This window comes from Centroberyx gerrardi, chromosome 21 (assembly GCF_048128805.1).
Source record: "Centroberyx gerrardi isolate f3 chromosome 21, fCenGer3.hap1.cur.20231027, whole genome shotgun sequence".
Lineage (NCBI taxonomy): Eukaryota > Metazoa > Chordata > Actinopteri > Beryciformes > Berycidae > Centroberyx > Centroberyx gerrardi.
In genome coordinates this window covers 3,916,867-3,931,299 of record NC_136017.1, presented here as the reverse complement: position 1 = coordinate 3,931,299, position 14,433 = coordinate 3,916,867, and the positions used below count along the sequence as shown (strand labels likewise).

The 14,433-nt window shown below is 40.9% G+C and overlaps 1 protein-coding gene across 1 annotated transcript in view; it reads right to left on the bottom strand.

The window, feature by feature from the left end:
- Window positions 1-404: 404 nt before the first annotated feature.
- Window positions 405-14,433, bottom strand: part of drc11 (dynein regulatory complex subunit 11) — a 63,875-nt gene continuing 49,846 nt past the window's right edge. Inside the window, exons 16-20 of the mRNA XM_071910576.2 lie at window positions 10,401-10,600; window positions 5,625-5,711; window positions 3,068-3,245; window positions 2,183-2,421; window positions 405-734 (exon numbers count right to left, since the gene is read on the bottom strand). Coding sequence (XP_071766677.2) covers window positions 561-734; window positions 2,183-2,421; window positions 3,068-3,245; window positions 5,625-5,711; window positions 10,401-10,600 — 878 coding nt within the window. The 3' untranslated portion in view covers window positions 405-560. The remainder of the gene's footprint in view (window positions 735-2,182; window positions 2,422-3,067; window positions 3,246-5,624; window positions 5,712-10,400; window positions 10,601-14,433) is intronic.

Below are 14,433 nucleotides of genomic sequence, written 5' to 3'. Positions count from 1 at the left end.
ACACACACACACACACACACACACACACACACACACACACACACACACACACACACACACACACACACTTCTGGAGAAATGATTGAAGACGCTCATCCAGCAATGGCTTGAATGGATTGTCACCATGATCTACTATCATGCTGCTTGCTCATTAAGCAGAACGCTGTTGCTGGGTGAAAACTTTGTATCTTCAAAACTTTTCACAAACTAACAACAGCAGCCTTGTTTTCAGCTTGACCACTGTGTGTTTTTTCAGTTTATCTAATATTGGTTTTGTAAAGACTTCAGTTTTGGGATTTTCTCAACCCATAGAGGAGCGTGTAAACATGAAAATCACCAAAATTGGAGTGGAAAAGCATCACTAATAACCAATAACGTTATAGTCCAAAAGTTCAGTTCCGATATTCAGGGCTACAGCTTGAAAAAGGCAATTTTGCAATCAATAGAATACTAACAAAATAAAATCTATGACATAATTTCCTCCAAATTCACACTAACAGTCCATAGTTCCTCTTACTTTTACAAAATTCTACATTAAAAATCCACCGGTTTCCATTCAATCACTTCTTTTTCTTTGTCGTCTTCTTCTTCTTCGTCTTGCTTTTGTCGTCCTTGCTCTTCTTCGGCCCTCTGCCCGTCTTGTCCTTGCCCTTCCCCTTCTCCGCCGCTTCTTCTTCCATGGTTTTGGCGGCCCGCGCCTTCCTCTTGCCCAGCGGCGTCTTGCTGTACCACATCTGCAGACACACACACACACACACACACTGCATGAAGGGAGTCTGGAGTTTGAAACTGCAGAGGAAGAGCGCCCTCTGGTGGCTGTTCAGAGGCAATGCTGTCCTACAGAGAGAGAGGAACTACTTTCTGTGTGTTTTCAAAGTCAAAAGATCGATTTAACATCACTGGAAATTACACCCATTAATTATACGCTATTAGATACTATACAGTCTACTTCTACAGCAAAGATGCTCTTATTAGGGCAGGAGATAAATTTGAAGACATTTTTCTCTCAGGTCTTTAGTTCTGCAGGACAGAATGATGAATGAGTATCCAGGACTGTGCAGATGATACTGTATTTAACTGAAAGATGGTTTATAAGCCCTTAATGGAAGAACTGTTTTCCTTCTCTATTCAATCCTAATCTATTCCATTCGATTCTACTGTGGTCTAGTCTTGTGGAGTCAGTCTGTAATCATTTGCATGTGCTTTTGAAAACTACATAAAAATAAAAACTCATGAAAAATCCCCAAATCCCCAATTCTGTCATTCAAAAACATTTCCCCATTCATTCAGAACAATTCACTGTAAATGCAATTACAAAATATCTGTCCACAGATGCAGATTACAAATGTATTTAGTAATCTCATTATTACATTATTGATTAAGAATTTTGTATGAGACTTCTTTCCTTTAATTTGTAATTGGATGCTTATGTGGATTGATCCGGGCACGCTGCCATTTTTTTATATGAGATTTATTCCTCCAAATAAAAGTGCAGAGCAACTGATCAAGAGTAATTTCTCTCCTGGTTCATTCTCTTTTTTTTTTTTTTTTTTTTTTTTTTTAACCTTTTTGCCGATGTTGCTGGACTTAGTGTTCACCAATACAGGCCAAAAAAAAATATTGATTTCTAGATTTTTTTTAAAAATCAAAATTAACTCTTTCTCTTTCTGATGAACAACACATTTCTTCTGATGACTCATCCTGCACTTGGGGGCGGAGACAAAAATTTCATCCAATGAAATTTTGATAACCGTTGGAATTATTCCCCCCCAACCCCTGCTATTTTTTCCCAGCATGCAACTCAGTTCAGCTGCAACATGAACGAAGGAGTGTTTCTGGTTGCTTCACCTAAAACTGGCGGAGAATATTCCTCCACAACCGAGTGCAGACTGCTGTCCATTATTGATCTGAGCAAGGTTGACATTTGACTTCCTCCATATCTCGTTAATATTCAAATAAGCCCCTCCCACTGACGCTTCCCGCCCTAACTTTCTGTTTCATTTGGACATACGTCAACACACGGAAGCAGATCACGCTCTCCATGCCACTTCACGGGGTCTTTAAAATCGTCTAGTGTGATCTAGGCTTCACCCTGACGAAGCCGACTGCAGCCGAAACACATTCATTCTTTAACTTTAACCCTTCGAACCCGTCGGCGGCGATACGAAGCGTGCTCTCAGACCTTGAAGGCCTCCTCCTCCTCCCTGAACACGGGGTCCAGTCTGGCCAGCGGGGGGACGAACTCGGAGGCGGAGAGGGGCTTGGCGGCGAGCCGGGTCAGCCTGCGGGGGCGGAGCACCGAGCGGACGGCCCGCAGGATGTGACCCTGCGTGTATCCGTCTGTGATCTTAGCCAGGGAGCTGAGGTCCAGACCGGGACCCGGCTCCGCCCCCCCGCCACGCAGCAGCTCCCTCCACAGGACTGCAGGAGACAAACAACAAACAGCCTGCGTTATACAGCTGATTATAGCTTTATATTCCATCCACACAATTTCCATCCACATCCTCTCTCTCTGTGAAACCCTTTTTTTTTCCCTAATGAGGTTTTCGTGGGAGTTTTTCCCTGTTTTCTCTAAGGTGGAGGGTGTCATTTTCATTTATTGTTTTCACAGTGTGGGCGATGTGAAGCCTGTGATTAAGGGCTATACAAATAAACTTGACTTAACTTCACTGATTAGCACTTAACAACCAGAGATTGCTCACCAATGATTCTATAAACCTTGTGGCACTTACTGTACTACCATTATTTACCATTTTTAGTAATATACAGCAAAAGTCAATATGTCAGCAGCATATTTAGAAACCAATTTTGGATGCTGTGTCGTCATTGGAGACACAAATGACATTATATCATGCTGTCAAATTTCTACATTTTCATTTACCACCTTTCCTTGTTTGTAATAGACAGAGGTGGAGAGTTAACCAAATAATTTTTCACCAAGTGACGGCTACAAAATGCTGAGGATGTGTCAACTTTTCACAATACACTTGCATTTATACAACATGCATTTAATTTCCTGGTCTACTATAGTACAAAGCAGACTCTCTCCTCGGTGTGTGTCTCCTACCCAGCCTGGAGGCGTAGTCCGGTCTGGGGATGAGGACGATCTTCCTGTAGACTTTACAGAAGGGTTTGAGCTCGGCGTCGAACGGCCTGCGGCTCGTTCCCAAGACCAGAACGCGATCCTCCGGCTTCAGGGTCTTCAGAGCCTTGGGCAGGTCCTTCTTCAGCCTCTTGGGCTCCATCTGGAAGAAGAGGGACGGACAGAGAGACCAGGAGAGAGAGAAGGAGAGAAAAAGAGATTGAAATGGTGAGTAATTTACTGCGGTCCTTGCTAGGCTTTTCTTGAACTACAGAGTGAAGACGGGTCCAAAACAACATTTCTGGTGAACTCTGCATGTGAAAAGCACAAGTCTTCCATGAATCAGAGGTACGAAACTCTTGAAAAATTCAAAAGCCATTAAATTTTATTGGGTAATTCATTCCACGGTCTGCCTCAGGGTGCAACAGTTGTTATTGATGCACTGGTTGAAGCCACAGTTCACGCAATGCCTGACTTAGGCCAATGTGTTCCACCTTAGTCGAGTCCAAGTCATTTTCAAGACCAGGTCCAGCCAAGTTTGACTTAAGACCGGGTCCAAAGGGGGTCGAGACGAGAGTCCAGAGCAAATCTTATTCAAGATCACGACTAAAATAAGCAACAAACAGTGTCTGTCCAAATGTAAAAATACTCATTCTTTTCTGCAGGTGCTGTTTGGAGGAACAAACTAGTAACAGAAAACTTTAGATCCTTAACTTGCTGGTAAAAAGTTGAAATGTAAAAAGTAGAAGCCAAAAAAAACAAAAACCCAAGGCACTCTCAAGTCTAGGGCTGCAACTAACGATTATTTTCACTGTCGATTAATCTGTCGATTATTTTCTCGATTAATCGATTAGTTGTTTGGTCTATAAAATGTCAGAAAATGGTGAAAAATGTTGATCAGTGTTTCCCAAAGCCCAAGATGACGTCCTCAAATGTCTTGTTTTGTCCACAACCCAAAGATATTCAGTTTACTGTCATAGAGGAGTAAAGAAACCAGAAAATATTCACATTTAAGAAGCTGGAATCAAGAGAATTTTGACTTATTTTTCTTAAAAAATTACTCAAACCGATTAATCGATTATCAAAATAGTTGGCGATTAATTTAATAGTTGACAACTAATCGATTAATCGATTAATCGTTGCAGCTCTACTCAAGTCTCAAGTGAAAAAAAGATAAAAGCCTTTATTACATTATGGGCTGCAAGACAATTAAAAATGACGTCAGGCTCAAACTCTGCCTTGGTTTTCTTTTTGTATCGCTGCTTTTTACATTTCAACTTTTTACCAGCAGGTGAAGGATCCAAAGTTTTCTGTTATCAGTGATTAAGGAGTTTTGACCATTTTTAACTACTTCCTATGTTTGTATTTTTTTTTTTTTTACCATTTCCTTGCTTCATTTTCTGCAACTGAAGTCCCCACTGTGGAGAAAACCTTACTGAGTGAAGTCGCCACAAGAGGGAAGCACAGGCTCAGTTGTCCTCTGACATCATCAGCTGCTCCAGGGATGGGACCGGACACCTGGACTCGTGTCAATTCACTTCCCGTTCATTCATTTCAAAATATGAATGAAAATAACAACAACAGAGCTTTCATTCTGACTGATTTCTTTAGAGATTGGACAGAAGAATGGAAAACTGAATAAATATCATATAAAACCTGCTAGGAACTTCGCAAAACAAACCTCTTTAGAACAAAGTCTATGAGGAACCAACGCAACATTGTATTTTCTTCATTTGAACACAGTAAACGGTGAATGTCTAAATGTAAAGTGATGTAGTCTTCTGTCTACTGACTCTGAAACTGAAAAAACAATCCTGTACTGAAGAGTTTCATTGAAAAATTTGATCTCCGCCAGTTGAAAAATGTGACATCAACTCTGACAAAAATGATTACTGCGATCAAAGTAAAACTCACTGTTGAATATTATTATTATCAGTGATCTTCAGCCCTTGATTAACATAATTGGTATCAGTTTAGTGGATGTATCCATCCTTGTTTTTCTAATATTAAGCAGTACACATTAGGTAACAATATCTTCCCTTCATTTCAAGCCCTTCATTTGTTGTGCTTGGTGATTAAAGTGATTCCTGATTCTGAATACTGAGCATTTGTGTGAAAATATCGCCCCAATTAAATCGTCTGATCTTTATTGCAGAAGATCCTCCACCAAAAGATGACAGTGCTGTTTGACAGCAGATGGAAACCGTCAGAAATGGGATTTTAATGGTTTAAGGCAAAGCAAAGGGTGTTGATGCTGCTTGCATCAAAAGTAATTGTGTTGTTTTTCCCAGTAATGAGTAGTGTAACAAATGACTATTTCAATTTCAGTAATAATATTACAGTTATCAATTACCTTAAGTCATGACTTTTATGTTTTATTTGCCTAAACTGAACCGATAACTAACCTTATCATGTGACAAATAGGAGAAAATTGAGAGTCCAATTCATGCTATTGTCACATAATTCAAATCATGTAATCTGCATTTCAGAGTTCATACTTGTTTTCATTCTCATGTTATGAGGCGGTTTGGTCCATCCTCACCTCTTTCTCAGTCTTTGGGACTTTCTTGTAGAAGGTTTTCTCTGCGTCTCCGATCCAGATCACCGACGGCTGCAGCTGGCGAGCCACCTGCCGCAGGAAAACATACACACACACACACACACACACACACGTCATATGGAGACTCCCACACACACACACAGAGGGAGACAAATGTACACATAACACCCAGAAACCTGCAGACAGGCCCGGGGCAAAGCATCCCACACACACAGTCCAGAGAGGAAGGGGAAGCAAGGAAGGGGGTGACAGCTATGTGCAAGCAAACTGACACCCACACACACACACACACACACACACACAACACACACACACACACACACACGCTGGGTCAACTGGGACATTTACATTTCAATAAAGCTCCTAAACAACTTATTAACTCTGCAGCTTGTGATGTAGTTGTTCTGTCTCTTCTTATTTTTGTTCTAACCTGTTTGTTAAAAGTGACAAATAACTTTGGCTTCACTTCACCTGACTAGAGAAGTAAAATGCCTCATAAAATCGATTAGGCTATTTAAAAGCAGTGTTGGGGAAAGTTACTTTAAAAGCAATTAGTTACTTTTAAGGCTGAAACTAACGATTATTTTTATTATCAATTCATCTGTCAATTATTTTTTTGATTAATCGTTAATCATTTCATCTATAAAATGACAAAAATAATGATAAATGTCCATCACAAGTTCCCAGAGCCCAAAGTGATTCTTCAAATGTCTCTTATAAAAAGTATTCATTTTATAATGATATGAGAGAGAAAAGCTGCAAATCTTAGCGTTTGTGAAGCTGCAACCAGAAAATGTTTGGTATTTTTACTTTACTTACTTTACCTTGACTGAAATGATTAATCGATTATCAAAATTATAATCGATTCATTTTCTGTCGATCGACTAATCGATGAATCGAATAATCGTTTGTGCACTAGTTACTTTACTTTGCTACTTAAAAAGTAACTTGTGCTGCCAAGTGTGATGTTCAATACAGACTAAGGAATCCAGTCTCATTTATATTGAGCAGACTTGCGAATTGAAAAATAATATATTTTTCAATTAGCAGCATGTTGTCTGCACAAGATTCCTTCACTTTTTTCTACTTTTTAAAATTTGTGCTAACAAAAATGAAACAATATGAAAGAAAAACATCAGTAACGACATTCTATTTTTAAAAAGTAACTAATAGCGGATTACAAGAATTGAAAAACTAACACATTAAGTTATTTACAACAAAAAAGTAATCTGAGTACTCTAATGCGTTACTCACACACTGTCTAAGAGTGACAAAAGTATGAAGCAACAAACACACACACACACAAACACACACACACACAGTCAACTGGGACATTAACATTATAATAAAGCCCTCTAAGTGCTTATTAACCTGACTGGGGAAACAAGCTGCTTCAAAGACGACGATCTTCTGCTCTCAACACAAAACCATTAGTTTCTCAAATGGGACAAAAGTATCCGGCATCTAAGTATTTCTGTAGCAGCAATGTGCAGACAGATAGAAACCAACACCCACACACACACACACACACACATATAGGTCAAAAGGCACATTTACATTTGAATAAAGCAGCTTAACAACTCATTAACCTGCCTGGAGAAACAACACACTTCAAACACTACAACTTGCAATTTGTCACCAAATCCAAACCCTCAGTGACCAAAACAGGACAGAAAAGAAACAAATGAACCAAACAAATATTTAGATTATTAACAAGAAAAACTACAAATCAATAAGCTAGGCTCTTCTTTGTCTTGTTCTGAAATGAAGTGAAAACAACCCTTTGAATTACAGTCCATTAATTACAAGTAAGTAATTAATAAGTAATATCCAAGTAAAATAGTTGTAATAATGACTGGTAATTACTGAGTAATGAATAGTAATGAATAGTAGTAATGAATTTAGTCTCCATCTTTGTCCCTCAGCCTCATCACTGTGGTGTTTCTGCTCTGCACTTCCCAGAGATCACCTGTCAATCAAACAGTGTGGGCGGGGCTTGGATTTTCTGTTGATGCAGTTTGAGTTTCTCTTTTCTTTGTCTGTTTAGCCATGGTGGCTATCACTGCTCATGCTAACTACCCAGTTCTTCTTCTTCTGTTTATTACAAACAAACCAGAAATGTAAAACGCTGTTCATAACAGACAATGGAAAAGCTTTCATCAACTGGATATAGGTTGAATCACTGTGTTAATCGGCAATATAGAGGAGGAAAACGGATATTTATTTATATGAAAATGTTGTGGATTATTACTTTAAAAAGGAGAGGGAAGAACTAGGGAGAGATATAGAGAGGAAGAAAGACACATCTCACTATAGTCAACACAAACAACAATAAATAAACAACATGAATGGGCAGCTGCATGACTGTTAAGTGCTTTTAGTTAGAAAGTGAACATTAGATTCTCTCTATTGTGTTTCAGACAGAAAGTGTTGCCTGCAGTGTTTGTAGCAGAGCACTTAGCAGGACAGTGGAGTCTGGAGGTTTGTCCCGGCAGCCAGCAGGACGTCCTGTCCCGTCTCGTCCCGTCCGGACACGTTTCTTAATCCCACAATGCACTTAAGAGAGGCGCTGACAGGCTCCGCACGGGACAATGTGGCCAAAACACGACAGAGTCCGGCCTTGTTTACCTTTAAAACCAACCAGCTGCATGGAGAGGTGAGCGAGCACGACTGGTCTGCACACACACACACACACTCACAAACACACACGAATGCACACACACACACACACACACATTTTCATACTTTCATACACACACAGATAGTCTCACTCTCTCTCTCTCACACACACACACACGTCATACTAGCTATTTCTCTTTCTTTCTCATTCTCTTCACACACAAACACACACACACAAACACACACACTCACAACACACACCATGTGTGTCTCTCTCTCACACACACACACAGTTGACACACACACACACACACAAACACCATACTAGCTATTTCTCTCTCTTTCTCTCGCTCTCTCTCACACACAAACATGCACACCTGCACACACAACAGACACTCTCTCTGTTTCTCTCTCTCTCTGTCACACACACACACACACACACACACACACACACACACACAAACACCATACTAGCTATTTCTCTCTCTTTCTCTCGCTCTCTCTCACACACAAACATGCACACCTGCACACACACCACACACTCTCTCTGTTTTTCTCTCTCTCTCTCTCTCTCTCTCTCACACACTCACACACACACCACACACACACACACACACACAGCTTCCCGGTGAGTCAGTGGGTGAAGAATGGCACAGTGGAGCCAGCAGCAGCGACTGTGTTGACCAGATAGCATCTGATAAACATCCAGCATCCTGGTCCTTGTTGTGCAGCAGCGCCCCGCCCCGCCCCGCTCCGCTCCGCCTGCTCCTCAGAGCTCCCTCTCTGCTGGGCCTCTTCTGATAACATTGTGAAGCTTTTCTACAAGTTTATAAGACAATCTTCGGGTCTTATTCAAAGTCAGGCCGGTTCCAGGAGATTAACACGGAAAGCCGCTGTTTTCCCCGAGCGTTCGACGCCAGGCTGCTGTAAACATGTGAACTGTACAGTCACGTCACGGCGGGACCGAGTGTAGTTGGTGCTTGTACCAACATACGAGGAGTTTTGTTCCAACATCACTACCAGTTTTCCGTTAAAATTCGAGCTGTTTGGAGGATTATATACATGCCGAATGTACCGGAACATCCTACAGATTCGTAATAAAGTCTCAACTTATATTTTCCGATGAGTTTTTTGCCGATAAGCAAGGCAAAAACATATTGCCAGATTTTTGACCAGACCTTGGTGTGGCAGGAGGGCCTTCAGCCTCCAGAAGCTTTTTGTATGAAGAGGATTGGCATATCCATTGTAAAAATGATTAAAAATGAATGCCCCATCATTAGAAAATTGATTGCAATTTTATCTATTTTTATCTGGATTTGATTGAATTGGAAATGACTTGACCCCAAATCTAAGTCTCATTCTAAATTGAAAAATCCACCATTTGAAATGTTGCACCTAATGTTACAAAACTGTTTTCAGCTCAAAATAAAGGCAAAACAGGGTATTTTCTTTTAAAGAGAAGTAACTTAAAGGTTCCATATTCTCCACTTCCCAGAGTTTTATTTTGTGTCTTTCTGTCCATTCAAAGCTGTGTGTGTGGTGTCATGAACCAAAAACACTCTCAATCCATTTCTCCACGTTCATTTTCCAGCATCTCTCTGAGCCTTACCAAGAACAGGCTGTTTCTGTCGCCGTGTCTTTAAGGCTCATTAATATTAACGACCCCTCTGTTCTGATTGGCTAACGGTTTCAAGAGTGAAACGTGAGACGCCGCGGCCCGGCGGCTACAGGTAGGGAAAACTCTCCGGTAATAAACGATGACGACCGCTCGACCGCTTTGAAAAAAACACTTTGTTAGTCTATTATTTCTTACAGAAATGATAATGAGCGAACCTTTGTGACGCCACAAAGTTACGTCCAAAACGGCTCGTTTAGAGGCTCGCTTTTCTAATATGGATTGTGTGGATTTAGTTTTGATACTTTCACCATGTTTAGATAGACCATCCAACTCCTTTATCATCACAGAGGCAAGGGGAGTCCTGCTTTACACCATATGGGACCTTTAAATTTTTGTTTGACAAGATGATAACATCTTCAATCTTCTGCAATGACCCACTTTCCCCTCGGAGATCAATTAATTAATCTTTCTTGCATTTTCTTTCGTTTGTCAAGAATGCACAGGTCCAGTTTCTCACCCACCTTGAACACCATGTGCAGCAGGTACTGCAGCCCGGTGCGACCGGGGTATTTGCCCGTCAGGTTGCCGGGGGAAAGGTTGAAGAGGTTGGCTCCGGTCTCGGTGCAGACGGCGTGGACCAGCATCTTCTTCCCCACACCGGCCGGACCGGCCAGCAGCATCGCCTTCACCGCTGGGGCTTTCTCATGGACCGACTGGGATCCTGGAGGCAGACACAGAGACAACAATCAGCTCTCCTCTTTGTTCAAAGGTGCGCTCAACATCAATAAATCATCACCACATTAATTTTGAGACATTAGTATAATTACTGTAAACAAATGAGACCATCAGTGAGAAGCCGGTCAGCCTCTATCAGCCTCTTTCAGCCTCTTTCTTCAGTGAAACCATCTCACTGCACTGGCAGATAATTTTACTGGTTTCAACAAACTTTTTTCCAGGAGAATGTAACTTGTTTCAGGACATTTTCTTGGTAAAAGTGAAATTGTCTTGGAGAAAGTTTCTTGTTTCCAGATTTTCTTCATTGTTTTATGATTATTTCTTGAAAGAAGAAGTCATATTAGCATGAATCAAGTGAAATTTATGGAAACCAGCAGATTATCTGCCAGTGCAGTGAGAGAATTTGACTGAAAATATCATGAAATAAGCTGATAGGTCTGGAAACAAGATAAAATCACTGGACAGCTTCTCATTTTCTGCAGTAAAGGATGCAGAAATAGTAGAAAATCAGCTGGTGGGATTCAGTAGAGAGACATGTGGTTGTAGATCTTAACCAGTGAATCTCTCTGGACTCAACAACCACTTCCAGACCTTCTGAGCCTGTGCTTCACCTACACAGCGTTAAAACAAGCGGCTCTAACTCCCACCACAGCAACACAGTAGCTCCGTACCTTCTGGCCGGGCCGAGCTGCATTGTGCGCTCTGTGATCTTAGCTGTGATTAAGCGGAGGCGCTGGAAGGCCGCCAGGGAACAGAGCGTGAGAGCGAAGCCCGTCCGCCCGCCTCCACACCCGGGGACCCAGTGCAGGTGCTGCCCCTCTCCCCAGGAACCCCCTCTGCTCCCTGGGGAAGCGATGCCGAACACCAACGTCCCCCCCCCCTCCATGCATCCCCGGTGTGGAGGTCATTAAGAGACACAATAGCTGGCAGAGGCTGCGGTCACATTAAAGTTGACGACGGACTGTGTGAGAGCTGAGGGAGGATGTTGGAGGAGCTGATTGCATCTCAGCTACCAGACTTACACTGAAAAACCAGAGTCTCTTTAACTCTCAATATGATACAGTCTGTAGCAGAATGTCATTTAATCTACTGCTGACTCTTGATTAAATCTTATTTTTTTCTTAAAACTAGTGGAAAATCTGCCAGTGGGGGAGAGATAATTGCAGTTGCTTCCAATGCAAATCAAATTGTTTCAGCACTGACAGTTCCTGTACATTTACTGTGAATATTGTGATTGTGATTGAAGAAACGTCCACTTCCTGAACTAAGTCAGTTGAAACTGTATGATAATATGATGCTAGAGGAGAGATATGGCTAATTTTTTTTTAAATATTGTAACTTGTTTCAAGAAAATTCTCAAAATCAGTGAAAAGGCTTTGGAGACAAGTGAAAGATTGTCACCCCAACGGCAGAATTTTGCCCTTGTTTTAAGAAAATTAACAAGATTTGGACTCAGTCAGATTCAGTACTACACTAAAAGACAAACTTGTTTCAAGAATGTTCTTGAATCAAGCAACACTGAATTAGTGTACTAGTACTGTACTAGTGAAGTGATCTGACATATTTCAAGATAATGTCACTTGCTTTTGGAAAAGAGAGAAATCATCTCGGCCCATTGGCAGATTTTTCTGCTTGTTTTGAGAAAAAATAAGATTTTAAGACTGAATACTGAAGACTGGACAGATACTACACTTCCATTTCTTATACAATCAGTAAGGAGACTGAATGAATATGATCCTGCTCCAGCAGCGGACAGTTTGTGGTCAATCAGCTACTTGCAGCATGAGTTCAGGATTATTTTGATGAAAAACAAAGATAAGAAGTGTGGAAAATATACTCATCAAGAGTCTTCCAATCTTTCTTATCTTCAAACTTAAACTTCAGACAAATCCCTGCTCTCTTCAGTTTTTCTTCTACTTTTATTCCGTTTTTTTCTGAGAAAGGAAGTCTGTAGGGGGCGATGCTGTCAACGGCAAAGTGACAGCAGCCACTTTGAATAAGAGCGGTGACAAGAGAGTTTTGTCAAACTAAAGGGAGCAGCAAGACTTCTGGAAACATCTGTACAGCTTTGAATCTGTCAATAATCACTTCATTTATTGTATTTTCATCTAGATCTCATCCTTCTCTGCTGCCATCAGACCTAATCCCCCCTTTACAGACCCATAAAGTTCATCTTATCTTATAGTATCTTCACACAGCGACTCTGAATCTCATGAATAATGTGGGAATGTCAAACTGCAGGTAAACACATTCACCGAAGGAAGTCTTTACTCTGACGCTTCCTTTCATTTTGATCACTTCCACTACGTATCTCCTGTTAGTGTATAAATACTTGATAATATCCTCTATAGGACAATATTGAGAGTGTAAGCCTCATGGGAGCAATAACAAAACAAAGACTGCAGTACGAGCGTCTGAACTGGTGCCAGAGCCCGGTGAGAAACAGCGAGAACATCCGGGAAAAACAAAAACAATGTCCTATTGTGAATTATCTGAGAAAAGTGCTGATATGAATACACAGCAGCAGGTGTAGAAGCCACATGTCCATTTATTTCCACCTGTACACCAAACCTGGGTCGAATACGGGTTCAAAATAATCCTTGGCATTTGGAAAAAAGGAAGCCAAGCTCTTTTTTTGTGCGTAAAAGCTAAAAGACCTTTGAACTTTTGCACCCTCGACTCCAGTGAACAACTTTTACATACTTTAATGGTTTGGACGCACTCAGGAATCTCCCCTCTCAACCTGCAAATCCTCAGCGTTTGTTTTAAACTGCTTGGAGGACCAGATGGGTGGGGTTTACTGCATCAGGACATTTCAGATAGTGTCAGGTTAAGTCGTTAATCACAGAAAAGCAGATTAAATTGAGTAAAACTTTACTTGAAGTGCAGTGTGATGCGTCACAAACAGATTACAAGCTCATTAGAAGCAGAGATAAACTTTTTTTTGCGATATATAATTGATAGATAAATTACATATGTCGTTAACCATGCAGTTGCTCCATAAAGTATTCAACGCTATAAAATTTTGGCATGTTGTGCGTATTAAATCACGCTCTGATTATAATAATTATCTTACACTTCTAATTTGCTTATAAAGCCTAATGAACACCGCTTCAAGTTAAGTGTTATCATAAATGGACTTTTAAATACTTTCCTCAAAGTGTCACTCATAATACATTCCTGTGTGGCAAACTCCACCCGTCTGGCACCTCAAGAGGTTAAAACAAACCACAAAAGCAAAAAATCCTCAGTTTTACTCCTTTATATCTTGTATATTTCCCCATTAAATCCACCTGGTTGCTCACACACAGGTGGGCGATTCGGCTGCTGATTCGGTCCGAATCTTGAAAATCTGTCAGTGGTGGCGGTCTGAAGTCCTGCACACAGCACATTTCTCCAGTATTAATAAGTGCTGATGATGCAGTGACAGGTACTTGGAGTGGACAGGTGTTGACTGGAGAGCTGTGTGTCCACCCACAGAGCTGATATCACCCTTGGGCGGCGGCTCAGAGTGTTTAAGTCTCTCTGATGGGTGCGGACTGACAGAAACAGGCTTAGTGTTGGTTTTTAACTGTTGAGTGTTTTCCTCTGCATGCTGCCACAGACACACACACACAAATATTGCTCACTATACTGTATATACACTCAGACATACTGACACTAAGCCTCATTTATCATCTTCAGTGGTATCATAGAATAGAATAAAATAGAATAGAATAGAATAGTCCCACCATTCGGTTCAATGGGATGAACATTAATTTATTTAACGTGATTTTGCATACGTTAGCCGTATCGTGATATATATCGATAGTGAAAACA